The 27,687-nt window shown below is 37.9% G+C and overlaps 1 protein-coding gene across 1 annotated transcript in view; it reads right to left on the bottom strand.

Moving 5' to 3' along the window:
* DNAJC1 (DnaJ heat shock protein family (Hsp40) member C1) overlaps positions 1 to 27,687 on the bottom strand; it is a 110,278-nt gene that overhangs the window by 3,834 nt on the left and 78,757 nt on the right. Inside the window, exon 9 of the mRNA XM_061351964.1 lies at positions 11,981 to 12,100. Within this exon, the coding sequence (XP_061207948.1) occupies positions 11,981 to 12,100 (120 nt within the window). The remainder of the gene's footprint in view (positions 1 to 11,980; positions 12,101 to 27,687) is intronic.

Here is a 27,687-nt window from a genome sequence, read left to right as displayed (position 1 = left end):
CCGTGAAATTGCAGTACTTTGCTCTCAAAACAGGCAAGTGCTGGATCTCCTTAACGAAATGATGGCAAGATTTAGCAAGGCAAAGTGGTCTATTTTCCTTACAAATTAAGCCTCATTTTCTGGGATGATTAAGTTTAAATGCAAACTCTGTGAACAAAAGAAATCCAACTCTAATTAACCAAAATCTTCATCCAGGGGTAAACATCTGGCATAGGAACCTCCAATTTCTACTGCTGCAGTACGATAAACTTTCAATTGTTAAAGAGAAATCTCAGAATACTAATATGAACAGATCATTTCATGTGTCACCAACAGTCTGTGATCTACATAATCCTGATTTTGAAACAACAGGATGGGATCTGCTAATAGTAACTGCCTTCCCTGAAGAGTTTATAGTCTAAAATAATCCAAATTAAAAAGTTTGTGTTCCATTTTCATTTTCAGCAGAGTGTCTCTGTAGGGCCACTGCTTTACAAGGCTTGGTGGAAGGGAACCCGTTCTTGGCTGCTGCGCAGAATGGATCCTTAGTGGTTCCCTGCTATGCATCTCTTAAATAGAAATTAAGTTATATAAACTGGATTATGACAGAACATTTTGAAAAGAGAAGATCTTTTCATGCAAACACATAGCTGATCCTTTAATGCTTACTGCAATGATGCAGTGGTCTCATTGTGAGTATGAGAAGGCATTACCTATGTTCACGTATTCCAGAACACAGTTTCTAAACTATTGTGCTATTTTTAAGAAGTTCTTTCCAAGATCTACAGCCTACTCGTACGTCCAAGAAGTCAGGAACTTGTTTTTGTTCCCTGAACACAACAGAGCAGAATAAATTGCAAACAAAGGCAAAGACAGGCAAGCTGACCGAGCTGCTACCTCAATGGCAATGTTTGGTTTTCTCTGTGTTGAACCTCTGACGTTTTTGAAGGTTGGCAATTACAATTTTATCTTTCAAACTGAGACTGGACACACAACATAAAGGCTGTGTTGGAAGCAGTGTGAATCTATATGCTGGATTCAAGTTTCCTTTACGAGACAGATGTTCCCAAATTAGGCTACAGTAGGTAGCCCATGATAGATATATATTTTGCTGCATATTACATCTAACTGAATTAGAATCTAAACCAGCCCTCTGCACTAGAACAGTGAAGGATTTTTGTTTATTCCTAGATCCTAATGGCACTTCCATTTCCCCATGCATGCAAAAGCTTCAGAAGTAACAGTCTTGCCACAGGTTATCTTATTTTGGATAGCTTCAGCCCTTAATAACTTGGTGAACCCAGATGTAGCATTTGTAGGAAGTTACTCCATGTGTCACATCTAGTATTTCCAAGACTGTCTCTTTTGAAGGCATTAGGATACCTGTCTGTGTTTTGATGGACTTTCAATTTGAACATTCACCTGGTAAGCTGCAAATAAAAACTGTATGGTTTAGATATTGAAAACCTTCAATTTCAAAAACTGAAAACACCTTCAGTTTACATTAACTTTGACAACTCATCAAGCTTCTTACAGCTTTACTATCATCATTCACAGGTTACATGAGAAGATTATTTGTCTATTATTGTCTCTCCTTTTCTCTTTTGTCAGATTTCCTCTCCATACAGATGATTTTGCAAGTCCTTTTCCACGTGCTCTGTATGGTTCATGTTTACTCCAGCTCTTTGCAATTCAAGTACAGGTTATCACTTATTTAGACTTCAGATTTATTTGTCCATCAGCTTCAGCTGTCATTGCTGTTAAAGATGCTGACACAGGGCAAGAATCATAACATGCCAGTATTGAACTACAAAGGATTATTAGGAATCCAACCTATGGAACATAGGAAATTTTATTTCAATTTGATCTGTTTGAGATTAATCATTTCTCTTGCCACTCAGATTTGCAGACTCTTCTGTTGCCGGTTCCTCCATACTTTCTGACATCCTTAGTATCAGTTTAAGTTTCCTCTCCAGTGGTGAGTAGTGTTAGCCACCAGCTAGTTCTTAACAGTGATTTAAAAAAAATAAATCACTAAGCTATACAACAGAAGCTCCTCCATTGCTTTCTCTACTCAATTTCTTATCCTATCTTGCTTGTATTACCACTTTTTCATTAGGTAACAGATAATGCACTTGGCAATACCGTTATTCAAAGCATGAAGCAGTTGTAGAATTACTCATCTGGTTATTACTACTGGTTGTTCTTGCATAAAGCTTTAAAAACCACAGTTTTCATGTATATTAAATAATGAGTATTATCATGCTGAGAAAACTCAGATAGAAAAAGGAAGCTTACAGAAGGTGGAAGTGAGGACAGGCGGCCTGGGAAGAATACAGGGACATTGTCTGGGAAGCTAAGGGTCAGTTCAGGAAAGCTAAGGTCCAGTTAGAAATGAGTCTGATCAGGGATATCAAACATAACAGGAAAGGCTTCTATAGGTATGTAGCAAACAAAACACAGACTAGGGATAATATGGGCTATTGGGAAAACTGGCTACCCTGGATTTGGAGACGGCTGAAGTTCAGGTTAGATATAAAGAAGTTCTTTACTGTAAGCGTGGTGAGGCACTGGAATGGGTTGCCCAGGGAAGCTGTGAATGCTCCGTCCCTGGCAGTGTTCAAAGCCAGGCTGGACGGAGCCTTGGGTGAGATGGTTTAGTGTGAGGTGTCCCTGCCCATGGCAGGGGGTTTGGAACTAGATGATCTTAAGGTCCTTTCCAACCCTAACCAGTCTATGATTCTATGACTGTGAAAAATTGTGCTAAAAGCCTGCTGTTATTGACAACAGCTTTCACCAGAGCATTAGCCAGCCCTTAAGAAATCCTGGGTCTGGGGACACCTTAAATAATACGGATCAAGGCTGTGAAATTGATTTAAAACAGAAGAGCAGAAGAGGGCAGATCTCATATTCCTGCAAGTATCTGTAGTGCTGAACAGACACACTGCATTATATTCTAAATGAATCAACTTCAAATGTTGCTGTTTCTATGCTCAAATACCCCTGTAGTCCATCAGGGAAAACAGAAGTCACAAATAAGTCAGACAATCACATGCACAGGGGAAGAGATTTTCTTAGACATACAAAGATGACCAAAAAAAAGAAAAAGGTTGGATGCAAGCAGTCAAATTGCTGAAGTGGAAATCAAACCATCTTACTATGGACCTACAGAAAGAAGCTGCAGGAACAGTTTGCTTCTGAGGACTCCCTTCTGAATTCAGTTTCAATAGCTCTTCAGCCACAAAAAGATCTTACTGAAAGCAAGTGGGATTAGAAGGATGATTTATGTGATGAAAGCCAGACAGAGCTGGTTTCCTCCTGGACTGCTGACAATTAGTCCAGATTACTAGACTAGCTGCTACTCAACAAGACACCTAGCAGTAAAAACATTCCTCATCCTGACCATCCAGATATTAAGTCTCATTACCCTGCACACCTGCCAACTCTTTCAGATGGGACAATCAATGCTTCAGAGGTGCACAGGATCAAAAGAAGTATTATCCAGAGTCATCTTAAAAGACCCGGTAGCACAGGCAAAAGGAAATTTTGCTATCACATGCATGAGAAGCACCTTTTCATCCTGCAGGGAAGGCAGGCATAAAAAAAGCACAGAACTGTGACAGACCTAGAGGGAAAACCCTGTAAAGAGAGGTACAGTGATCCTACTGATGCTAGAGAAACAGCCCTTTTGCAGAAGACGAAGAGCAATTCATCATTTGCACAGCATCAGCCACCAGCCCATCACTTCAGCTGACCCCTCCAACACCCTGACCAGCCCAGCTTCACAGGGCACACATCAACAGGGGTTTGAAGCCTCTGCCTGTCTCTTGGCAATTTTCTGTGGGCAACAATCTACCTTCCTTCTCCGGATAGGATACTACTTTGGTTAGGGTTGCACTAGATAACTACAGAAGGAAGGATGTCATGTTTGGGAAGCCAAGTGACAGGGGTTGTTTGTCTTCTACAAACCCCACATTATTTTCTCAGAATGTTGTCAGAACCCAAGAAGTTTGTACTTTTGCAATTCCTTCTTGCAAGGAAGGATGACATGTTACTGTGCTACTGAAAACTGAAGTTCCTGATAGAATGGTTTACTATTCCTAGCGTCTTCCTGAGCAGCTCTCTAAGTATTTACTAAAGCTGCCACAGTTTCTCAGCATCAACTACCAGAAATTTGCCAGTCCCAGCCGCAGTGTTCTTCTCACCCTCTTGTTATCTTCCTGCATGCTCTCTGTCCAGTTATGTTGTGCAAAAATACCAAGATCTGTGGGACTGTGGAAAAAATGACGTGGAGACAGCCTGTGAGTAGTTGAGGCTACTACGAACAGTAAAGAATTTCTTGAATCTCTGAGGCTAACTTGAGTTATAATCCTGTCTTTCTCATAAATTGAAAGCCAAACACAGCAGGATTTTCATGCCTTCCTAGCTGTGGCAAAGCAGTAGGTTTTTGCAAACCAAACCTTCCAGAACAGCAAGGAATAAATTGCCAGATTTGAAGCTCTCCAAACCAAAACACTACCTGCAGCACTGAGTTGTTCTTCCAGTATAGATCTAAGTAACTTTTCACAGCAACCACAGTCATATCAAGAACTGCTTAATCCAAGTCAGACAACAATAATGGCCCTTTATTTTCATGTGACAGACTCAAAATTTGCTGCTTTATAAATTGCCCTCCCTTCCAGACACTAAAAGGGTTGCTAAAATTGCCTTCCAGTACTAACAGATCGGTGAAACTTCAAATACTGAAGCATCAAGCCAAGTAATTCTCCATTTTCACAAGTATCCTAATTTGCTTAGACCTCAACTTACTAGACCTCTTGAAAGGAGATGTTTCAAACCAGAAGATACAGCTTTGTTTTGGCACTGCTTGTAACAGTTTGCTTAGTAGATTGTTATCAACTTTCCCCAAAGTATGTAGCACAACTAGTCTTTATCCACTGTTTAAATTACATGTCGAATTTAGTGCTAACACAGCAAGTGAGTATTTTAAGGACAATATGCTTTTATTCTCAAAAGAGCTAAGAAACATTAGGAATTTAACTGAATTTGCTTAGACCAACTAATAGCAGACTCCAACAGTACAGTTTTCTTACGGTTATGGATTTTGAAGCTCTGTGTGACTCTGAACTGTGCCACAGCAGATGGAGAAGGGGTAGCGACATCCTCAGAAATCCCCCAAAACCCGTGAGCTTAATTATGAGGCAGTTTACGGGGTGGGCTGCAAAAAAGGCAAACTTGGTCTAAATCTCCACATGAGGAACACGGGCAGATCTCCAGTTTAAGTGCCCAAATACCCAAACAGCTAATTTAAAGCAGCAGCAGAATTGCTCCTTCTTTCAGGACACAGAAAGAAGAACTCAGTAGCTGGGATTGTCAGGATGTTGGGAGACTTCATAACATGTGCTTTTTCTTTGTCTGTTGAAACCCATGTTTGAGAAGTCACTACTATGGATCCTCACCTAAGAGAAGAGCTTGGCTCAAATGCAACAACTTCTTGGACGTCTGATTTCATGACCATTAATACAAAATGCATTGCCCTTCCTGAGAGTCAGATGATTTGAATTCTGCAGTAGAATTCAAACCCAGCTCACGAGGATTCATGTGGGACATCTACATTAATTCCAGCGACTCTAAAAAGTTGCATCATCAATTTGGTGCGTGCTGCCTTCTGTAAAAAACTTTCTCCTTTAAGTGAGAAGAATGCTCTTCTCGCTTAAAATGAATCCATTTTGCATTTGGGTCTGCCCATAGGGGCAACTGCAGGACTGCGCCGAAGAAGACTTTGTACAATGAAGGAACTGTATACAGCAACCACCTTTTCCTCCTCTCCAAGTATCAACAGAGACATTTTAGTGTGTGGGATTAGACAGGTGTTTTGAAGATCTCACTCTCAGAATGAGGGATCTACATGACCTGCATGCGATCTAAATCCCATTTTAGATATTCATAACCTCTTCTGGACCTTGATCCAGAGGTTAGGTCTTTATACTTCAATAAGCAACTGGAAGAACTATTGATTACATAAATATATGCAAGTTGCTAAGGGTAAATATTTCAGAATATCCACAACTGGATTGTACAGTAACCGAGTTAACACAGACATAGTATATAAAATGAAATGTAGAACAGACTTAGGAAAACACTTAATCTCCAGAAGCAAAAAGCTCATAAATTCATGAACTTTTAAATATGGATCATTTCTCATATAGATGCATTCTTACCAGCAAGGTAACAAACTTGCATTTGTCAAAAATAGGCATATGAAGTACAGTGAGACCTAAGGGCTGAAACTGTTGCTTGGGCATACAAGAGATACCACAAAATAAGCACCCAGAAAACCTTTTGCTTTCAGGTTTCATGACAATTTAGAAAGTCTGCTCAAATACAGCCACCTGTCTACCGTTTTGCTGTCTACCTTAGTGTTTTTCTATACAGGCAGCAAATCCCAATCAGTCTGTTTTTGCAACACAAATGCATGAGATTAGTGACTGCAAGGGCAAACAGAATCAGTTTAAATCCTGTAAGACAAGTGAATGATATGACTCCACAAGTATGAAACCTGAGATCTCTTTGCTTTTAATTTAAAGAACCTGTACCTAATAATCACATTAAAGTCTGTTTGGCATGCCAGACAGCTTTTACTTCCTCTGTTATTTTTACAATTTGAACGTCCTTTGTAGTTCCTGAAGTTCATTTATGCCTTTCAGCAAATATTTTCTTAACTTTTTATCTATAAAGGTAGGTACTGTCCAGTACAATACACTTCTTGAATTTCACATCTAAGTGCTTCTTCTCAATTTCTGAATTCAGCAAAAGCTGACAATCATCATTAGAAATCTTCATAAGGCTTAGCATTTGTCAAATCAAGCAATGTAATTTTTGCAGAATAGTAGACTTGAAACTCCCTTCACTATTTATATTATGTTATAGGGTGTCCACACTGCTTAGGAAATTCAAACATAACTTTTAAATTTTGTTTTAATAGGTCAATTATTTCCTTAAGTATTGGAGGAGAGGAATGAGAACTAACCCTGGAGCAACAAATTCAGCACGGAAAATGGGTCAAAGAACAGATGTTTAGAGGATGACAGAGAGCAGTGGTACAGGTAACCAGGTCAGCAGACAGGAATCCTGATTAGAGTTAACTGAACTCCATTTCCCTTTCATAATCAAAATACTTGAAAATCTAATTTATAACACCAGCCAACTGCAATAAAAATTACTTTAAAAGCTGTAGAAGCTTTCAGTTGTGAAAGCAATAAGATTTCATTAGAGTAAAGCCGGTTGAAAATCATCTTTATGGGAAGAGATTGCTAAATTCCCCATATGCACATATTAAAATGACAATTAGCAATTTAAATAATTAAACATACTGATAAAATGAGCACAACTTAACCTCATCTATTTTGGGTTGATTATTCATTGGCTGTTAAAAGATGTCTTCCTAGAGAGAGACAAGATAAACATATCCTATATTTAACATGACAAAAATTAAAAGTAATAAGCCTTCTCACAGTATGCCTGCACCATAGTTGCAAGCTTAACCTAGCTCCAAGCTGAAAAGCACAGGAGTATGTTGCAAAGATATTTATGCTGGTATCACATGAGGTAGCATAAATAGAAACAGTAGAGCTGAATGAGCTCAGGGGCACTACAGCATGGACATAGCAGTTCATTGTTGGATTTTGGCTGGCAGTTTCCCAGTGGCCTGCAGCACGCTGTATGGATGTACCTGTCTGGACTGGGAATCTGGCAGCCATACCCACATAATTGGCCTCATAGTAACCTTTATTTCTGCAGTATTTTGGGAAATAACAATTAACAAACTTAAATGTATACAAAATCCCAATTTGAGTAGTAGTAGAAAACAAAATCTGAATGAACACTTTGTTAGGAATGACTCAATTTCAGAACAGTCAAGCTAAGGTATACTAACCAACTGCAGTGACTGTCTGGCTTTAATTTTACATTTTTTAGAATGAGTTCACACATGCTTCCAATTGCAGGGAAGGTTTTGTTTCCTTCCCCTTTCCTCCTAGATAGCTTGCATTTGCTAGTCTAATCATAGACCATATGAGGAGAAGGACCTAACCTCAGGCAGAATCACTACATTGATGTTGTTTCTTGCAGATGTTTGTGTAACCTGTTCTAAAGACCTGCAAATATGGAGACTCCACAGCAGCTTATTCCACTGATACACCGTCTCCATTGTAATTCTTTGCCCCTCAATGTCTAACTCTGCAGCCTGTGATAAAATCTGAGGTAATTATTTCTTACCCTATAAAAGAATTACAGTGCACAAGCCCCTTTCTCTTTACGTTTTTCTTTCCATGTAGATGACTGTTTACATACTTACTACACAGTTTCTTTCAGTTCAACAACATGAATTCCTTCATAGTCTTTCCCAGTAGGTAGCACTTTAGAGACCTTTTATTTTCTTTTATTCTCACCTGGACTCTCTGTATTGAACCACCTCTCTGTATTGAACCACTCTTTTAAAAAGTGCAATACTGAAAGCTAGAGGCAAACTAAGGATTTAGATGCAGGTTTACCATCCTCCCACTTGCATATTCTCAGTAAGATGCTTGCCTTTTTCACAATTAGCTATTTGTTGACCTCTATCTAACTCATTATCACTGCTAATCCCCACATTCCTCCTGCTTTTTAACAGCTACCTCTAAGCAGTTGTTTGACATCTTTCATTTGTGAACCTCATTGCCATCTTGCTGGGTGTCCTTGCATGTATTGTCTGTTTAACTACATCCTATTTTTTGCATCTTATTTTTCCAATTTGTCCTGACATTTCTGAATTCAAATCATCTTCCAATAGCTTTTTCTTAGCTAAGTGCTAATAGTTCCTCTTAGCTATGTAAGGTTTACATGTGCTCACCAGATTCTGGGGTATCAAAGCCATGTTCTAGCAAATCAAGGATTTGTTCCAACCTGAACAAATATCTCAATGAGTCTGACACGTAAACTTGGGCTTGCTTTATATGTGAAAAAGCGGTATTAAAGCTACAAGCATTCTAATGAATCCCTTTGCTTCACACTGTTCCAAACCTCATTAACTTGATGGCAGGAGAAAAATGCAGAAATATATTAAAAAACCCTCCAAAAGAAATAAATCCACAAAACTAAGTTAAACCAACACCATGAAGTCGAAAGTTAACAAAAGCCAACAACACTCCTCAAGTCACTTCACGCTGCTTAAAAAACCTGCCACTGGAAACAAATACAGTTTGATGTAGGAGTTTACTTTTTCCAAAAAAGGAGTTTAAGGCAATTTAAAATGGAATTTCTCTGGGGAGGTTACAAAGAGTGAATTTCACTGATGCTTTTCTGGTCTATATGAATGGTTTCAGCTTATTCTCTAAAAAGTAACAAAATACTTTTCTAACCTATCTTTGGTGAGGAAGAAAGCTTTGAGACAGAAGCAATAATGGGAAGATCATTTTGGACTGGATTACTTTGAATGTTTTTATTAATACCTATTTAGCTAATCTACTATCAAAAAGAGTTTTAATGCTTAAAATGACATGGAAACAAGCACACTGTACCTTGCCAATCCTTCCTACTACGGTTCTCTCAACTGTGACAGGAAAACCAAGCCTTACTGCTCAGTACTTTACAGGAAAAGAAACAAGCAGAAGGTGGTCTTGAGTTTTTAAAAAGTGTTTCCTGTGTCACAGAAAATGTCGGAAAAACAAATTCAAATTTGCCCTTTAGTGTTTTTCTTTTTTTAAGCTCTAGTGCATTTGCCAGATAATACACCCGTCAAACTCTCTCTGGCTTGACTAAAGTTGCATTAGCTGTATGGAAGGGACTCCCAAACTATGCTACACAAGTTATTTCAAATCAGCACCTCGTATACCACAACTTATCTCCCTGCACCTCTGCCAGTGAACCAGGTAACAGTTGCTTGGCGAGGAAATGATCCCTGCACATGCAAGCACCAATCTTTCTGTGCACAAAGTTTTAACAAAACCAGATTTTTCTGCAGCTTCAGTGTAATGTTTCTTATTCAACTATGGTGATGCCCAAGCAAAGTAAGAACCCATGACTATTCTATATCATCCTCAACAATATAAAGGATAAGCTGTCCATCTTGTTCAACAGCTGAATGGATATATCTGAGGCAGTTCCCAGTTCCCACATCTCTGAGATCCAAAGTGCCAGGATGCTTTTGTTTGTGTTTCCTCTTACAACCTAACCATTGCAAAAGTAGCAGAACTCTAATAACTAGTCTATGTCAGGAAAGCTGACCTAGCACTATCAGCAGTCAGAAATTTTTAGAGAAATAAAAACTTGTGTGGAGAACACTCACATTAATCACATAGTGGGAGGTCAATGGAAACAAAAAGCATTACACTCAGACCTTTCTCCACAGAAAAAAACCTGGAAACTCCTTTTTTTTTTTTTCATACAGGAAATGACAGCTCTTAGAACATATCCCTTTCATTTCTGTTTCCAATTCACTGAAAAAAACCCAAAACATGTTGCTCAAGACTTCTCTCCTTCTTTCCAGTACTGGATGTGTGCAAGTATGGTGGCCAAATACATTATGCAAAGGTTTCTTAATAAAGAATGTTTTTACACCTGCATCAAAGAATAAAGCAGAAAATGAGTGCAAAAGACAACTTAAGACAGTTATAGTTTTGTGATCAGTATGTGTGGAACCATTCCACATGTCTGTGTTGTCAGTATCAAGCAAATTAATCAGTTTCTCCAAAGCAATCTCACGTCTTTCCCATGTACAAAGCATACTATCAAGCCATGTGAAATATTTTTGCTGTTAAGATCTGCTTAGCAAAATGTAGCACCTTTTTAATAAAGCACTGCAATAGTTTGAATACTGCAAGGAGTAAAATAAATAACACTAAACAGGATAAACAAAAAAAAAAGGCAGAATTTCATTTGCATAACAGGTTAGTAAGTTTTTGCTTACACCCACATACTTGCAAATAATGTATATTGTTCTAAAACGATAAGAATGCAAATGGCTTGGTTTTTGGTATGTATCCAAACTGTATAGATGCATTAAATCTTTAAAAATAACCTCTAAAAGTGTATTTTTGTGATGATACCAATAGGGGTAAATAAACCATTTAAGACATACGTAAATTGCCCAGGCATCTATAATGGGCTACATTTCACTCTAGCCAGAGGCTTTGTTTCCCATTATTTGAGATAATTCCTGAAATATAATAAATAAAGAACATCTAATCTCAAAATGTACATCAACAGATTTAAACATTATTCTCATTAACCCCTACAGAGCCTATAAAATAGGTCAGCTGAAAGGGCTTTCAAATGGTCCTCAGCAGACACTACATCATGTTCTAGTGATCTATTGCTTGAAAAGGAAAAGTCTTTTACAGCCTAGCCCCTAAGGGTTTTAAGATCATAACACTTAAAATCCTTAAGTACAAGCTTTCTTTGATATCTGGTACAATACTATAAAATATGAATTAACAAGGCTATTAATCATTTTACACAACATTATTAACCATGCTATAATCCAGGAAAAGAGCCTGAAATAGTATCATATGTATAACTTGTTTTAAAGTTTGTAAAAATATTTCAGTTTAATTAATGGAAACCACCTGTCTAAACACCATTAGCTCATCTACATTTTTTAAGGACTGGCTTGAAACAGAAATGTAATCTTTAACCAAGTCACACAAACATTCGCTCAGTGAAAGGAAGTTGCTACAAAACCTGAAGCGCATTGTTTTTCTGTTATTGGGTTACAGTAGCTCAAGTCTGTAAGCACTAGAATCCCCCAATCCAGCTGATCAGTTACAGCTGTTAATTGTGGAGGGAGAGACTGGCTCACATCTGCTTCTTGCATAGTCAGTTAATGGTTCACTTCCAGGTCCTAAAAGGACTGCAGCCTCCCTCAAAAGACAATGTCGGTCCCCATATACGTCTGCCTTCTACACTGCCCGTCTTGTTCTGGTTTGTCACTCTCTCTATACAATGCAAATCTGAGTGAACTCACATCTGCCACTGATCGACCCAACTCGTGAGCAATCTTTTCCCATCGACCTGGAGTCCCCCCTGGGAACTTAACCATACTTCTTGTCAGCTGGCTGAGGTCCTCCTCTGTCCATTCAGGTGCCTGTAAAACATTTGTAAAATATTCATTACACTGGGATATTGGACATATTTGTGTGAGGTAATATAGTGAAAAAATAATCTTCAAATGAATTCATCAGATCATGTAATAAAAGTAATCGATAGCTTCAAGTATCTGGGTACAGACTCCTTGTGCTGTTGCCAAAAACGCATAAAACCAACAGACTAACAGTAAGATATTAAAAATCCTTAATATTCAAAAAATGCCTTTTGTATATTACATGGACTAACACATTTAATTTCTATCAACATTTATACAGTGTACATAATATAAAATGCAGCAAAAATAAAAAGCAATAACACTTTTATTAAAGATTATGGGGTTTTGCAAGGAGAAAATTAGAAGGGCTAAAGCCCAACTATAAATTAATCTGGCTACTGCCATAAAAGACAATAAAAAAATATTTCATTTAATATATTAGCAACAAAAGGAGGGCTAAGGAGAATCTCCATCCTTTATTGGATGGTGGGATGTGACAAAGGATGAGAAAGAGGATAAGACACTTAATGCCTTCTTTGCCTCAGTCTTTAACAGTAAGACCAGCTGTCCTTCAGGTACCCAGACCCCTGAGAAGGAAGACAGTGACAAAGAGCAGAATGAGGCTGCCATAATCCAAGGGGAATGGTCAGCAACCTGCTACACCTCTTAGATACACACAAGTCTTTGGGGTTGGATAGGATCCACCCACCCAAGGGTATCAAGTGAGCTGGCAGAAGTGCTCACAGAGCCAGTTTCCATTGTTTCACAGCAGTGCTGGGTAACTGGGGAGGTCACAGTTGACTGGAGGTTAGCAAATGTGACCCCTATCTACAAGATGGGCAAGAAAGAGGACCCAGGGAACCACAGGCCTCTCAGCCTGACCTTGGTGCTGGGGAAGGTTATGGAGCAGAACATCCTGACTGCCATCTCCTGGCATGTACAGGACAACCAGGCAACTGGGTCCAGTCAGCATGGGCTTATGAAAGAGAGGTCCTGCTTGACCAACCTGATCTTCTATGACAAGGTGACCTGCTCAGGGGATGGGAGCCCAAAGAGTGGTAGTGAATGGCACCACATCTAGTTGTGACTGGTCACAAGTGGTGTTCCCCAGGGCTCAGTTATGGGGCCAGTTCTGGTTAATATCTTTATCAGTGATATGGATGAGGGGATCAAGTGCACCCTCAGTAAGTTTGCAGCAACACCAGGTTGGGTGGGACTGTTGATCTGCTGGAGGGCAGGAAGGCTCTGCAGAGGGACCTGGACAGGCTGATCAATGGGCCGAGGCCAGTGTATGAGGTTCCACAAGGTTTAGTTATGGGTCCTGCTCTTGGGTCACAACAAACCGATGCAGTGCTATAGGCTTGAGGAATAGTGGCTGGAAAGTTGCCCAGATGAAAAGGGCCTGGGGTGCTGACTGACAACTGTTGTTGGAAAAGGCTGCCCAGGGCAGTGATGAAGTCACCATTCTGGAGATATTTAAAAGACATGTAGATGCAGTGCTTAGGGGTATGGGTTAGTGGTGGCCTTGGCAGCGCTAGGTTAATGGTTGGACTCAATGACCTTAGGGTCTTTTCCAACCTAAACAATTCTATGATTAAACCACAGTTTAAGATGCAAAATTTTAGATACTAAGTTACTGTACATGTAAGATTTTTTTTCCAGCAAAACCAAAGAAAATGTCCTTATTTTTATGTTTTTAAAATCCTCTAAATGGAGCAGTTGGTTTAGCTTTCTGTCCTGCGTTTTTAGCATTCTGGGATGATTCAGGAATGAAATCTGTTGATTCTAATATTCCATTAAGACAATTAAACAACACCCCTTCCCCACAGAAGCACAGTTACACCACAAAACCAAACCGGATGCTTGTACCACCCCATAACCAGAAGACACAACGTAATCTGTTATAAATAACTGTCTTCATAACGGCCATATAAAAGTGAACAAAGCAAGGAACCCACAATTAGAACAGTTTAAGGCATCAAATCACACTTGCCTCAGCAGGCAACACACAGTAACCATCTTTGATATTTGCAGCACCTCTGCCAGTGACCGCAGAGCCGAACCTTTGTTACCATCAGTAGTGTGCCATTTTATTTATTTTTAAGAAATTCTTTATGACATACCTCTTCTAATCACCATTTCCGATAATGAACAGGCATGTATCAAGTGGTTTGCATTACAGAGCCATCAGGACAGAACAACAGTCAGAGGTGAGTGACCCCAGGGACCATCTCCACAACTACAGCAAAGCTTCTCCCTGACACTAATCCTGCCTGTCATTCTCCCACTGTGCTCTAACCACACTGACATCCGCCTGCCGCACTGCAAGCTTAACGGGGCCCTTCCTGACTTTTTACTGTCTCCCCCAATCAATGGTTCAAGCGTGCTCTTTTCACCATGTCCAAATGGCAGCTTCACTCATAATCAAAGTGCATCGCTCCTGTTAAAGGGCTTCCCGAAAGGCTCCACCATTTGCATTCATTTGCAAAGCAAACTACTTTTATTCACTTTGTTCTGCTATCAAGAGTGTTCCCTGAAGCAGATAAATTGGCATAAATACAACCTGCCACTTAAAAGACAGTAAATAATAGCCAATAGTAGCAAGGATTTCAACAGTCGTCCTAGTTTGGATCCATGTAGTCCTTTATTCCATGCTGAAAGCCTCAGACATTCATATTCGGATAGTTTATAATACAAGTATAAAACGAATTATCTATGATGATTCAAATGCAAGATACTTAAATAATGTGTGTGTATGTGAGAGATATCACACATACAATATGTGCATTATCATACAATTATACTCTGGCCTACAGAAGAAATGATAGATACATAGAAAGTCTCCATATTGCACAATCACATTATTACTTTTATTGTATTAAAAATGAAATGTACTTCATATATTTGTTATATCTATACATAGACTTTATACTAAAATATTTCTAAGAAATTTCTGAAGGGAAGATTTGGGGTATTTAACATTCTAGTTAGAATAATTTTCATCACTGGAATTTAAATAACCCAAAAAAATCAAATCTTAGCAGTCTTTTCTTTAAAAAGTAATCAGATTTCACACCTCAAGAATAGCCTTAATATGCAGTTTACTATAATTTTGTATCTAATTTTTATTAAAACTTTTGTAGGTATTCATTCTTGTTGGTTTTGGGGGTAGGGGGAGGTGTTGTTTCTTTCTTTCTCTTATTTTTCAAAAAGTAAATTCACAGCTATTCTTTCTTACCATAACCAAAGCATATCTAAGCAATTACACACGGAAATCAAGATGATCTTTTCAGTGATGTGCAGACATCGGAAGCTTTCTGGTTTTATTTTCAGGCTTTTTTGGTAACATTTGATTTTCCTACATGCTTACAACTTTACCAACAATTTGTAAATATAACAAAACTCGTAAGGTTATGTTCCTAAATAACAGACAAGATTACAATCATCCTGTGGATGTGTAGCTAATTACATAGCTAATTCACAGCACAAGAATTCACCAGCTATATTAAAATACCAACTTGTTAAACTTATTTCAAGCTGATGATAATTTTAGGATGTGAAGATCTTAAAACATTTCTGAAATTGAAAAATCTTTGAAAAAGCTTTTAGAAAATCCACTCCGAACTGCAAAGCTGTAAAAGAGCTTTTGTGAATTTGCAATTCCTCAGCAACAGTTAATTGTGTCTTTCGATGCAACAGCGCCTACTGTGATCCAACTACTACAAGCAGCTACGAGGGTGGTCATGGTGTGAATGTATTCTCCCTGTTCTAATCTGTAGCCAACTGTAACTGTGAGAGTCAAATGAATGCATAAACATACTGCTTTGTCACCTAAAACCATGTGTGTCCAATATTACTGAAATGCTGGGCCAAAATTCATCTCTACAGTAAAGCAATGGAAGACACCACATGGTGAGGGGACAGCTGTTGTTACTACACAAGCATCCTGATTTTGCATCAAAAAAGCCCCATTCTGGGATTAACTCCCCATACTGAATACAAAATTAAAAGTACAGAGTTATGGTCTACAGTCTTTAAAATGAAAATGAGCTACAAGTGTAGATATAAAAAATTCATAGCATTCCCATAAATAATAATCCTCTAACATGGTTTATTATACATAGCTGCCAATATTGAAGGATTAGTTCATTCAAACACTACGCACCTTCTGTAGAAAAGAAATATGAATGTGGTTCATTGTGTGGCATCACTGTTACACGTGCATCTGCACTTCACAGTTTTGTACTACCTCTTCCAGCACAACAGTGTCTTACACTCTTGGGATTTTTTCCTTAAATTTTAACAACTGTATTTTCAATTACATTAAAGGAAGATTTTTTAGACAATAAAACACTTCAACAGTCTGACTTGTTTAGACATGTTAACATTAATAAGTATAAAACCGTGTACTCTCTTATTGATAAAATTGCGAAGTGGCTAGTATCTGAGAGTTCATGAAGAAACTTCTATTTATGTTGATTTGACAATATGAGATAATTACATTTTTTTTAGATTAAATTTTAAGTTTGGACCATTTTTTCCTGCCATCAATATACTGTAGTTTCAATTTAAATCACTGTTGTACAGAAGTTTGGCTAATGTTTTCAGTCTGGGTAGGGCTCTGCTTCATCTAATTTTGGTGATTTACTGATCTGAGCATGTCTTGTCCACAATCTTGCAAATAAACCATGAGGCAGCATCTATTTAAAAGTATCTGTGCAAACATCTGTAGAGCAGGGGTCCTAGTAAAATCCCAGACAGTTTTGCAAATCAGGAAACATTTAACTAACAAGAAAGTGGTGTTTCTATCCAGTTACTAGAAAAATAGAATGGAAAAGTTTTCATTATTTGATTTCTTGTCCATAATGTCTTATTTTTCTTATAATATTCTATATTCTTATAATTTTTTGCTTTATCTATAAGAAGTCTGAAGCCAGTCTTGCTTTATCAAGTCTAATACACACGTAGATGCTGCTGAACTGTAATGATCTTCTGCAGTTCTAAAGATCTCTTGTGAAGCTCTGAAGATCTGCTAAAGGGTATTCATGATCTGAAGTCATATTCAGAGCCACATGTTCATACAATCCTTTGGCCCTTCAAAGCTCTTGCTCAAATCCAACTTCCATGAGTACCGTTTTTATTAAGTGAGCCAAAAAAAAGACAACTATACTGTCTCAGAGCAATGGTCAAGGTAGGCCAGTAAGCTCATTATTTGCGTTCAGCGCGTGCAGCTGTAGAAAACTTTATATATACTTTGTGATAACAAAAAAAATTATGTTTATCATTCATCCTTTCCAGTCCTACTCTGCTCTGAAAAAAACAGGAACCATATGCAGATACCAAGTAAAAGGCAGGCAAGCACATAGGTCTCCTATACTTCATCCTGTTATTTTCCCAGACTAACTGGTTTCTGCTCCAGAAATTTCTCTAGGCTATTTTATCTATTTAGTAAATCCCAGTGAATCTGCCTTTCAATGTTTTTTTTCCAGTCTCCCCAAAACTATGTAGAATTTCTGTATTTGCAGCATTCATCTTCTTAGGTAGCTGCACACATCTGCTACCCATTACATAAGGAACCAGCTTATTTTGTCTGTTCTGAGCCTGGCTCCTGCTAGCTTTGCTGAGACCTAACTCTTGGCTTTGAGTGAAGAACCAGCAAATAGTCTACGTCTGCTGACTCCCATGTGACTTACAACTTTGTTCAAATTAGCTCTCTAGAGTATTTCCCTGTGAATTGTCTGTTCCCGGCTAAGAGTCCTAACCCACTCAGGTGGTTTCTCATGTAAAAGCCATTTTATGCATAATACTGCCTATCATGCCTTTTCCTCAACCACCTGCAATTCCATGATAACCAACCTCTTTGAAATGAGGTACAAAACTGCACATAGGATTAATCATAAATTTATACAGTGGAATTCTTCTGGTTTCATCTCTATTCCCTTCTTAACAATTTATAATATCTGCATTGGGTTTTGGGATGAGCCAGTATTTTCAATGAAGCCAGTACTGGTAACTCCTAACATCTCACTCCTCAAGGGTAGCTCAGAGCTCATCATCTTGTGCATGAAGATAGGACAATCGTTCATTGTATCAACATTTGCATCGCTTTGTATTTAAATGATGGGAAAATTTTCTGCCAGTTTACTGCCCAAGCAGTCAAATTCTTAAGATCACTCTGGAGCTTTCAGGGTCAGTTCTCACCTTCGCTATTTCAAATTATACTATCATTGTTAAACTCACCTTAAGGCTAATTTTTTTACCATGTTAGAATTTTTGTTATACTGTATGAATACACTAAACATCAGAATTCCCAGCAGAAACTCAGCTGAAGTTCACTGCTAACCTTGCTCTACTGAAAAGAGCTGTTCCTGCCTCCATTTCCCATCTTTAACTAATTATTTATCTGGGAAATTTATCCTTCCTCTTATCCCATGACTGTTTTATTTCCTTATAAGCTTACAAGCCTTGTTTAAATCCTTCTGGAAAACCAAGCAGACCTTATCAATCAGATAACCACCTCCCTGCCTATTTGTTAGTCCTTCTATGAAGCCCAAAGGGTTTAAGGCAGACTTCACTTTATAGAAGAACATTTTCAGGACCCCATGCAAGCCATTTATCTGGTGCTTACTAATTCTATTCTTTATTTCAGTTTTGGATAATTGTCCCCAAAGAGATGTACAGGTCTGTAAAGACCCCTGAATTCCACTGACAATAAATAGAATGACATGTTTTCCTTTTCGGTCCTCAGGTACCCGAGAAAATGAAACAGTTAACTGAATTATTTAATCCTTAAATTTTCTTTGCACTCTTGGTTGCATATCCTATGGCCCCAGTAACTTAAATAATTTAATCTTAAACAATATATTACATAGGTCTAAAAGAACATTAGAGATTAATTTTAGATTATTTCAAAGCAACTACATGTAAACATAAAGATACAACTAATTATCTTCAATTAAAAGCTTGTCAAGATAATAATCTAACCATAATAATTTTTGTTTATACTGTTCCTTACACAGGAATGCCTTCAGCATTAAAAGCACTGAAACACTAAACAATATACATAATATAAGTAGACAACAGCTCTTAGATGAAGAGTAAGAACTTAAGAGCAGACTCATGAAGTTTCATCTACTTCAGCATCAGGTCTTCTACCACATGCAGCAGCAAATGTTTCAGGACTGAGGAATTCTTTCCCTTGCAGCTGCCCTCAACCTAGATTAGCTATTTCCTAAGCATGAAGTTAAATCCATTTCTGTTACAAAGCCAACAATGAAGTTGGTTGCTTTCCTCATCCCAGTTTTGCTCTTAATCAACATTGTAAGCTGGCTTTCTACACACAGTTTCTCACTTCTCAGCATACTCTGCTGCTTTTTCATTTCAGTCCAACGTATTTCTGCCCTGCTCTACAGCTCTCTGTATAATACAGATGGCAGAACAGAACAAAACCCAACACCACCAATCCCCCCCTGAAAAAAAATAACCAGGCCCAAATCTCCACCAGTAAGCAATGTGGTTTCTTTAATTACAAACACAGCTGAAAATTTTTCTGCAGTAGAACAGTCTGTAGGAAAACAGAACTCCTCAGGAGAGATTTTTCTAGACCTCGCCTGTTTCAGAATGAAGATTTCACAGACATTTCAATTAGTGCTGCCCCGAAGAATTCTGCATAACCCCTTGCAATTCACCAACTGTAGACCATTTCCAGTACTGAACAGATCCTTGCAGCAGATATACATGAAACAACTCTAATGACATTTTGCAGTAACAAAAATATATCTGTTTCCTGTTCTTTAAGCATTACTCTAAGGACTTTCCCTTTCATCTTGTAATTGCTTTGTCTCTGTAAGAAGCCTTGCTGACAGATCCTGCCAAAAGCTTTATAAAACCCAAGTACACTGCAACGCTCTATTAAAGTGGTGTAACTTTTCTTTAAATTCACCCAGATTTTTTTACTATTATTTTAAAATCGGTGCATGTAACACTATCATTCATTTAATAATTTCAAAAACTTACCCAGTATGGAATTCATGCTAGCCAGCCTGCACTTGCCAGAACCCTCAGTGAAGCTCAAAAACTGGTGTACTATTTCCATCTCTCATTTCAAGGCTCATTTAATTGCTAAAATATTAACAGCAGAATTAAATTGATTTAGGTTCAACTAATGGTGAAGACCATCATTCCAAGCAATTTTTTATTTATCAACTTCAGATGAATGCTTCAATCTAAAACACTCCCTTTTCCACTTGCATTCAATACATGATGTCAAAACTCCCTAAACTCCTTTGTAGTAAACATGGGTGAAAAGGACTTTTAGCCATAGCATCTTCTTGAAACTGCTTGATATTTTGATCATCCACTACTTCAACAAAATATTTGGCAGTGCTCCTTCATCTACTTTCCTACAAAAAAGTAATAATTATTTGGTCTTGGGCTTACCTTATTCTGGATTTACATTTGACTTGCAAATCTTATGCTCTTTTGCATAAGCCTTTCCCTTTCTACACCTTTTTCCTTCCAATTAAGGAGCTATCTTCACTTTTTAGTTTGAGACAAGAATAACTTAATTCCAGTAAAATGAGTATATTTGAGAGTCTTCTACTGGCTACCATATTGATTACTCACAATTTTAACTTTTTTTTTTTAAAACTTCAAGCAGACTGTTGTTCCCTCCTAAATGCATGTCAACAGATGATTTATAAACACTACAAAAAAAAAATCCCCAAACAAAAACTGATTTTACTTTGAGAGTATAAGAATATTAGAAACCAAAATGCAAGTAAGTCAGCAACTATATAATGTCAATAAAACATCTCCCCTATGTATGTGGGAAAGCAAAAACAGTTGCCACCTATTCAGAAACATCAACTAAAATCTTTATTAACAAATATGTTTCACAGGTTGAAAAGGAATTATTCAGCTTCCTGATTCCTAAGCTGTGCATCTATATGTACCTATATATATTGCTTATTTAACCTAAGCAGGAAGCCTGAGTGAATAATAAGTCTTTCATCACCAGCTTGTGCAGAATTACATGGTGCTGCCATGCTACTCCTTGACTTATAATAAGCCGCACCTTAAAAGTTTGTGTTGTGACAGACTGACAAAAAGCAGGGGAGGAGGGTGAGAAGTGAACACAAACCCAGTTAAGAACCAGCTACATGAAGCAGGAAGTCATTTAAAGTTATGATTACATTCAGGAAGTTGCAGATACTCAAAAGACAGTAGTAATTAGACACCCAACAGAAAAGGTGGCAAACAGTGACTTAAAAATGAAGTGCTGGATGAGCTATATTCTCAAGATGACTGCTATTACACAGCACTGATTCCAACTTCTTTGGCTTTCACTTCTAGCCATTGGTCATTTCGTGTCTTCCTCCCAGACCAAATGGCCCTTTAATAGCAATTATTTGCTCCCATGAAGGCACCTGCTACGTTAAAAGGTCACTCTCCAAGTACCAGTAGATACCATTTCCAATCCCTGAGTAATTTCTACAGATTTTCTTTGTGCCTATTTTCTTCCTTTTTTCATGTAAATCTCCAAATTACAAAAAGCTGTTCAGATCTGACCTTTCCTCCCCTTTCTTATTCATTATTCCTACTTTGAGAATTCAGACCCAAGAACAGTTTGTATTTTTTCTCTGTGAAAGTACTCCAGTTCTGCATAAAGAATCTTTTGGTGAAGGCAATTCTAAGCAGTAATTTTCAGATCTGCAGAACAAGAACACCTCAAAAAGCATCTCTAAATTACTTTAATAAAAATATTTTCTCAAAAGAGCTGAAATCACTCTGAAATAATGCCTTGTTAATGACTAATCACTGATATGAATGGTCGTCTGGTTAAAGCCACATCACCTGGAAAAAAGGGGAGGCAAAAAGCATGATACCATTTCAGGATTTTATTACAAAAATATTTAGGAATACGAGAGGAAAAGTGAGAAATTTATCAGGTGTTTGTGGGCAAGATTTTGGTAGCCATGGTGGCCTCTCTGGAAATAGGTGAGAAGCTGCCCTGTGTGGGTCACAGCCAGCTCCAACAGACCCACTGCAGGAGAGAGCTAAGCCTATCTGCCAAGCTGGTGGCACCTCTGGGGAAGTATATTTAAGAAGGGCAAAGTGCTGCACAGCAGTGTGAGGAGGGAGGGAAAGTGCGAGACACAGCCCTGCAGACACCAGAGTCAAAGAGGAGGGGGAGCACCACAGCAGAGATTCCCCTGCAGCCCATGGAGGAGACCATGCTAGAGCAGACATTCACACTGTAGCCTGTGGAGGATCCCATAATGGAGCAGACGGGTATGCCCTGAAGGAACCACAACCCATGGAAGACCCATACTGGAGCAGGTTTATCTTGAAGAACTGCAGCCTGTGAAGGATCCATGCTGGAGCAAGGAAAAGTTTGAGAAGGACTGGCAGCAAGGAACTATCATTGACTGACCAAACCTGCCATACTCCATGCCACTGGAGCAGGAAAGAGGTAGAAGAATTGGGAAAGACAGAGTGAACTGGAGCCTTCAACTTCAAGGGGAGTAGGAGGAAGGTGTTCTAGGTTTTGTCTTTGTTTCTCACCATTCAACTCTATTTTAACTGGCAATAAAATACTTTTCTCCAAGTTGAGTCTGTTTCCTCTGTGACAGTAACTGATTACTTGATCTCCATGCCTTTACCTTGACTTACGAGCTTTTTCACCTTATTTTCTCCTCCAGTCCTGTTGAGGAGTGAAAGAGTGGCTGGTTGGGCACCTAGCAGTCAGCCACAGTAAAGAACTAAGCCACTAAGGAACTATTAAGTAACAAGTTACAATGTCCTGGTTTGTATTTAGGAGCAGTTTTGGGAAGAATTCTTCAGTAATCTCCTCTCAGAACTACAGGAGTAGAAGGTAACTGGCACCTACAATTGCTGTTGTTGGTTACAATAGACAAATAGCAGATTTAAACTAAAACTCTGCTAGCAATACAGTAGTCTGCAAATTTACCTCCACAAGAAACAGAAAATTGTTATCTATTAGGTATAACAAAACAAATTAGTTGGATTTTGTATACTAACCAGTGACAATTTTAGTCCCTCAACGACTTAGGCACTTCTGACAAAATTACCTTTTCTTTTTTCTAGTTTATAAAAAAAGGGAAAATCTTCCATGGATGTCCACATTGTAAAGATGCTACTGTCACCGCTTTTAAATGGCAGCATGTACTGGTTGTCTTCACTGAAATACTGCAGCCCTTTTGTGATACAAATTTCAAAAAGATCACAGATAAAAATGACAATTCCATAAAACACAGATAAAATTAACACATATGCAAAGGACACAAAACCAAGAACAAAGTTATTAGAGCGTAAATGTCCTCATTTAAAGTTAAAAGATAATTATTCCCTACACAGTCCTCAAATAGTATCAGAAGCCTAAATTAACTAATGAACCCCTGGCTTTCTTTAATGAGAGGTGTTCTGAAGAATGATTTCTATTTCAGTTTTCCTTGATCAGGAAGATATGTCATAACTAACATTTGATTCATAAGATGTTTCTCTCAGAATACTTTTTGTCAATTAAGACTGACATTACCCTTGCATTCTTTGAGAACGGGGTTAAAGTCAGTGAGTAAATGTATATCACTTAACAGTACAGAATCAGAATAGTTGAGACTGGAAGGGAAATGACTGGAGGTCATCTGATCCACACAGTGCTCAAGCAGGGCTTACTACAGCCAGTTGCTGAGAACCACAACCATACAACTTTTGGATATCTACCTCCAACGATAGAGACTCCACAATCCCCTGGGCAACCTGTGCCAGTGCTCTCTCACTCTCACAATAAAAAAGTGTTTCCTGATGTTCAGAGGGACACTCACATTTGTGCCTATTCTTGTATCCTGAAGCACATTCTTCTATCATGAATCACAAAGCCTTGTTAAAACAGTTACATTTGAGCAAAGGCATAAGTAATTTATAGGTTAATAAATTAGTAACAAAGGTAAAAGGTTTTTCGAAGTTATGCTTCTTAAAATTCTACATGGTTTGAGGGGGGGGAAAAAAAAAGTTATCCATCAAAGTCAGTGTAGAAATGCACCCAAAAATCCCACAACTTCTCCATGCAGTCACAACATATCAATGGAGGGAAACAGCCCATTACAATAATGTTGCTGCACTTCAGTAAATTTGAGTTCTCTTTTCAGAGGTCATCCTTCCTAGAAGAAAGAGTTTGGTTTTTTTTCTTGTATTATACTCTTCCTCCTTTCTTAAACAGATCCACCACTCATGCTCACATTGCTGTTTGGAGGACACTAAGTTACGAGATTGAGATAGGAACCGCAAGACTTCTCCAGCAAAATGGTCTAATTAAGATACTAAGAACCCTTCTTGATAGAGAAGCTGCTGAGTCCTCACCAAAATGGGGTATATTCAGCATCTAATCAAGGCACAGGTCATTGCACTACATGAATTTGTTTAACAGAAGGAAACAACAAAATATCTTGAGGTTCATTCCAGCCCCAAGATCTGTATTTTCATGAAACAGGATTGGACACCACAAAAAAAAAGCAGTATTTAGAAATTCTGGTCCTTGGCAAAGAGCAGCATCTCCAAGAGCTTCATGAATTTGGTAATACAAATGGGATGGCATTAAATCAAGTGCATGATCCTTTCAATTTATATATAGACTGGAATCTTATCAACTGGAAGTGATGCAGAAAAAGCCAGGCTTACTGTTATTCAGAGCTCAGAAAAACAAGAGATAATACCAAATGGATGAAGATGAAATAAGGTCCTTCCAGACACACAGAGGATCTAGCTTTAGGAAACAAAAAACCTCAAACATGCTTTTTATGCCAGGTTTTGTTTAATCAAGAATGCTTTCTGATCCCGTTCACACCCCTACACCCGATTACATAAGCATAACAGACTAACACATCACAGAAGCAGGACATGAGCACTCAGGTGTTAATCTACCGTAAATCAGAGCTGGAAATTAGAGAATGCTTCAAAGTGATTTTCAGCATGCTAAAAGGACCTGGGGGGACTCGAGTTCAAAAGGGAAGAGAAAATCCTAATCCATTCTAATATGGAGCTTGTTCCATAGCAAGTTCCCTCTAGTATTAATATAAAAAGACAATAACTAGTTATTTGCAATGCATCAACTAAAATACCATATTCCTTTTAAAACGAGCTAAAGCCAAAAGTAGCAAAGCATCTGTCTCTAGCAATACACACCTGAAAAAGACCACCACTCTAAAAGTAATGTTTTTGCACTTCAGGTTCTACCAGGCTTTGATTCTAAATATGGACCTTTTTTTAACCTATAGCTCTTAGTATAAACAAATACATGCATGTTTCAACATCCCTACCTACATTACGATAAAGCAGTCTGAATATTCCTCCTATGAAGTAGATTTCAAACACATTAAAAAAAAAGATCAAATTATGTCAGATTTTTATCTGTCTTTGAAACAAAATTGTTCTGTCATATTTACACCAAACCCTCAAACCATAGGGGGAAAGAGGTTACTTCTTGCTGCATTTTTAAATTCAAATCTACTTTTTCATCACACAAGCTAGAGAAAAAAAATTCAAAATTAAATAGTTCATAAATGTAACACTAAGATTATTATTTAAGTCAATGTAATTGAGCAGAAATTAAAATGTAGTTAATTGCATATTATAACTTAAATGGTAGGACTTAGCAGAAAGCGTTAACTCATTTATTTTTTAATTGTTAGCTGCTTCAAGGCAATTGTTTTAATGCAGAAAAAAGTGAGAAGCTCTATAGTAAATCTGATTGCAGGACACTCAGGCATGCAGGTCAAATAAACTGTAGGTTGAGTAGGTAACTATGTTTGGCCTGTGATACATTAATGTGGAGACAAATTCCCAAAGAAAGTGTTTTTCATTTAATTCTCTCTCCAAAAAAATGTCCTATTTGGAAATTTAAATGCATTTGGAAAAGTATTTCCATTTGATAGAGAACATGAAGCTGCAAATCTTCTAGAGTATATAGGTCAATGAATTCTTCTAGAAAAGGATTTTGTAACTTTCCTAAACTTCAGTATGTGCATAGGGTAGTAAGTCCTCAACAGACTGCAGGTGGCAACTTTTTTTATAATTACTTGATAAATTAAAAATCTTTGGCCATGCTGTTAAATTCACCAGAGAAGATGAGCCCAAAGGCATGCAGATACATTAACGCATATGATTAGACTTTATTAGTACGGAGGGGTTTTCCTTGCAAAGTTATTATTTGTCTCATGAAACACTAAGCAGACTAAGCAAGTGTCAAATATTTAACAGCATATATATATATACTCTTCTTTAACCTGCTTCAGTATAACATGGCATATTATGGATATTTTGAAAACATTAACATATAATATTAAAAAACATTCAATGCACTGAACCACCTTCAGTGTTACAGACTGTGTTGTAAGGAACAAGATTATTACTACATAGCCCATCCTGCTGACTGACTGCTCACAATGCTGTCCTTTGTCCAGTTTTTCTGTCTTGCTTCCCAGGCCAATTTATCATAAGATAGAGATTTTATACCAATAACTTTGAGATTTCCCCCCCCGCCTTCCACATTGGTCTGTTGCTGGCAAACGATTTCTCCTACTTTCATTCACCTTAAATAGCTTACCCAAAATCAGGGGGTTTTTGTTGTCCCTTGCCTTCCTTTAACTGATTCCATAAGAAGTATTTCAACACCACAGTTAACAGCTAAATAAATTCTTCCTTACACATCAAATATAAATTCTTTCACTGACAATGCTATCTTGCTCTGCCAGTAATCAGGTATTCCCTAAAACAGCCTGGATATTCTGACCTCTTTATTTTTAATCCAACTGCAGGAAGTACTCTGCATCCCCAAAATGCACACACTGCACAATTAAAAAGCAAGCATCTCCATCAGTGTTATTCAAATATTTCTTCTATACAAATTTTCAGTTCTGTTTTCCAGCAATTTAAGTTGCCATGTACCAACATGAGGCATGGGGGGAATCTGAGTTTTCATGAGTTCATGGAACACAGATCTGTGATGGCAACCTGAAACAACTGCACTTCCAAAAGTAACCCAGATTTCAAAATTGCTTATTATCATGAAATCTCATGCATGTAATTGAAAATAAGGGCAACACTACTTCAACTGTTTAACATATAAACACTGAATTTACCTATTAAATTCCCAAATATAACCAAAAAGTCTGGGTTAATTAAAAATCAAAGTTAGCCTTCACTTTTCTCATATGCACAGCTTTTCCTTCCCATCATTTGTGGCCATTGGAAAATATACCATTTATGTCAGCCTCATTCTTCCTGTTCTCACTCTATCATTACCGAGCAAATCTTCCAAACAAGGACAATAATGAAAAAGCCAAAGGCAGTAAAATACTGCTGATACTGGTAGATATCCAGTTGAGACCAGTATAGTTAAACGCCTTTGTCCTGAGTTCATCTGTAACAGTTATTTTTTTTCTCCTTCCTAGTAGCTGGTTTAGTGGCAGCTTTAGTATGAAGGATGATAACACGTCAATGTTTTTTAGTTGTTGCTAAGTAGCACTTACACTGATCAAGGGCTTTTCAAGTTTCTTGTGTTCTACCAGTGA

This window comes from Neopsephotus bourkii, unplaced genomic scaffold, assembly GCF_033783945.1.
Source record: "Neopsephotus bourkii isolate Nb327-2 ecotype Australia unplaced genomic scaffold, CSIRO-AGI_Nbou_v1 NB_53, whole genome shotgun sequence".
Lineage (NCBI taxonomy): Eukaryota > Metazoa > Chordata > Aves > Psittaciformes > Psittacidae > Neopsephotus > Neopsephotus bourkii.
The sequence above is the reverse complement of the archived record's forward strand: the minus strand, read 5'-3'. Positions and strand labels throughout refer to the sequence as shown.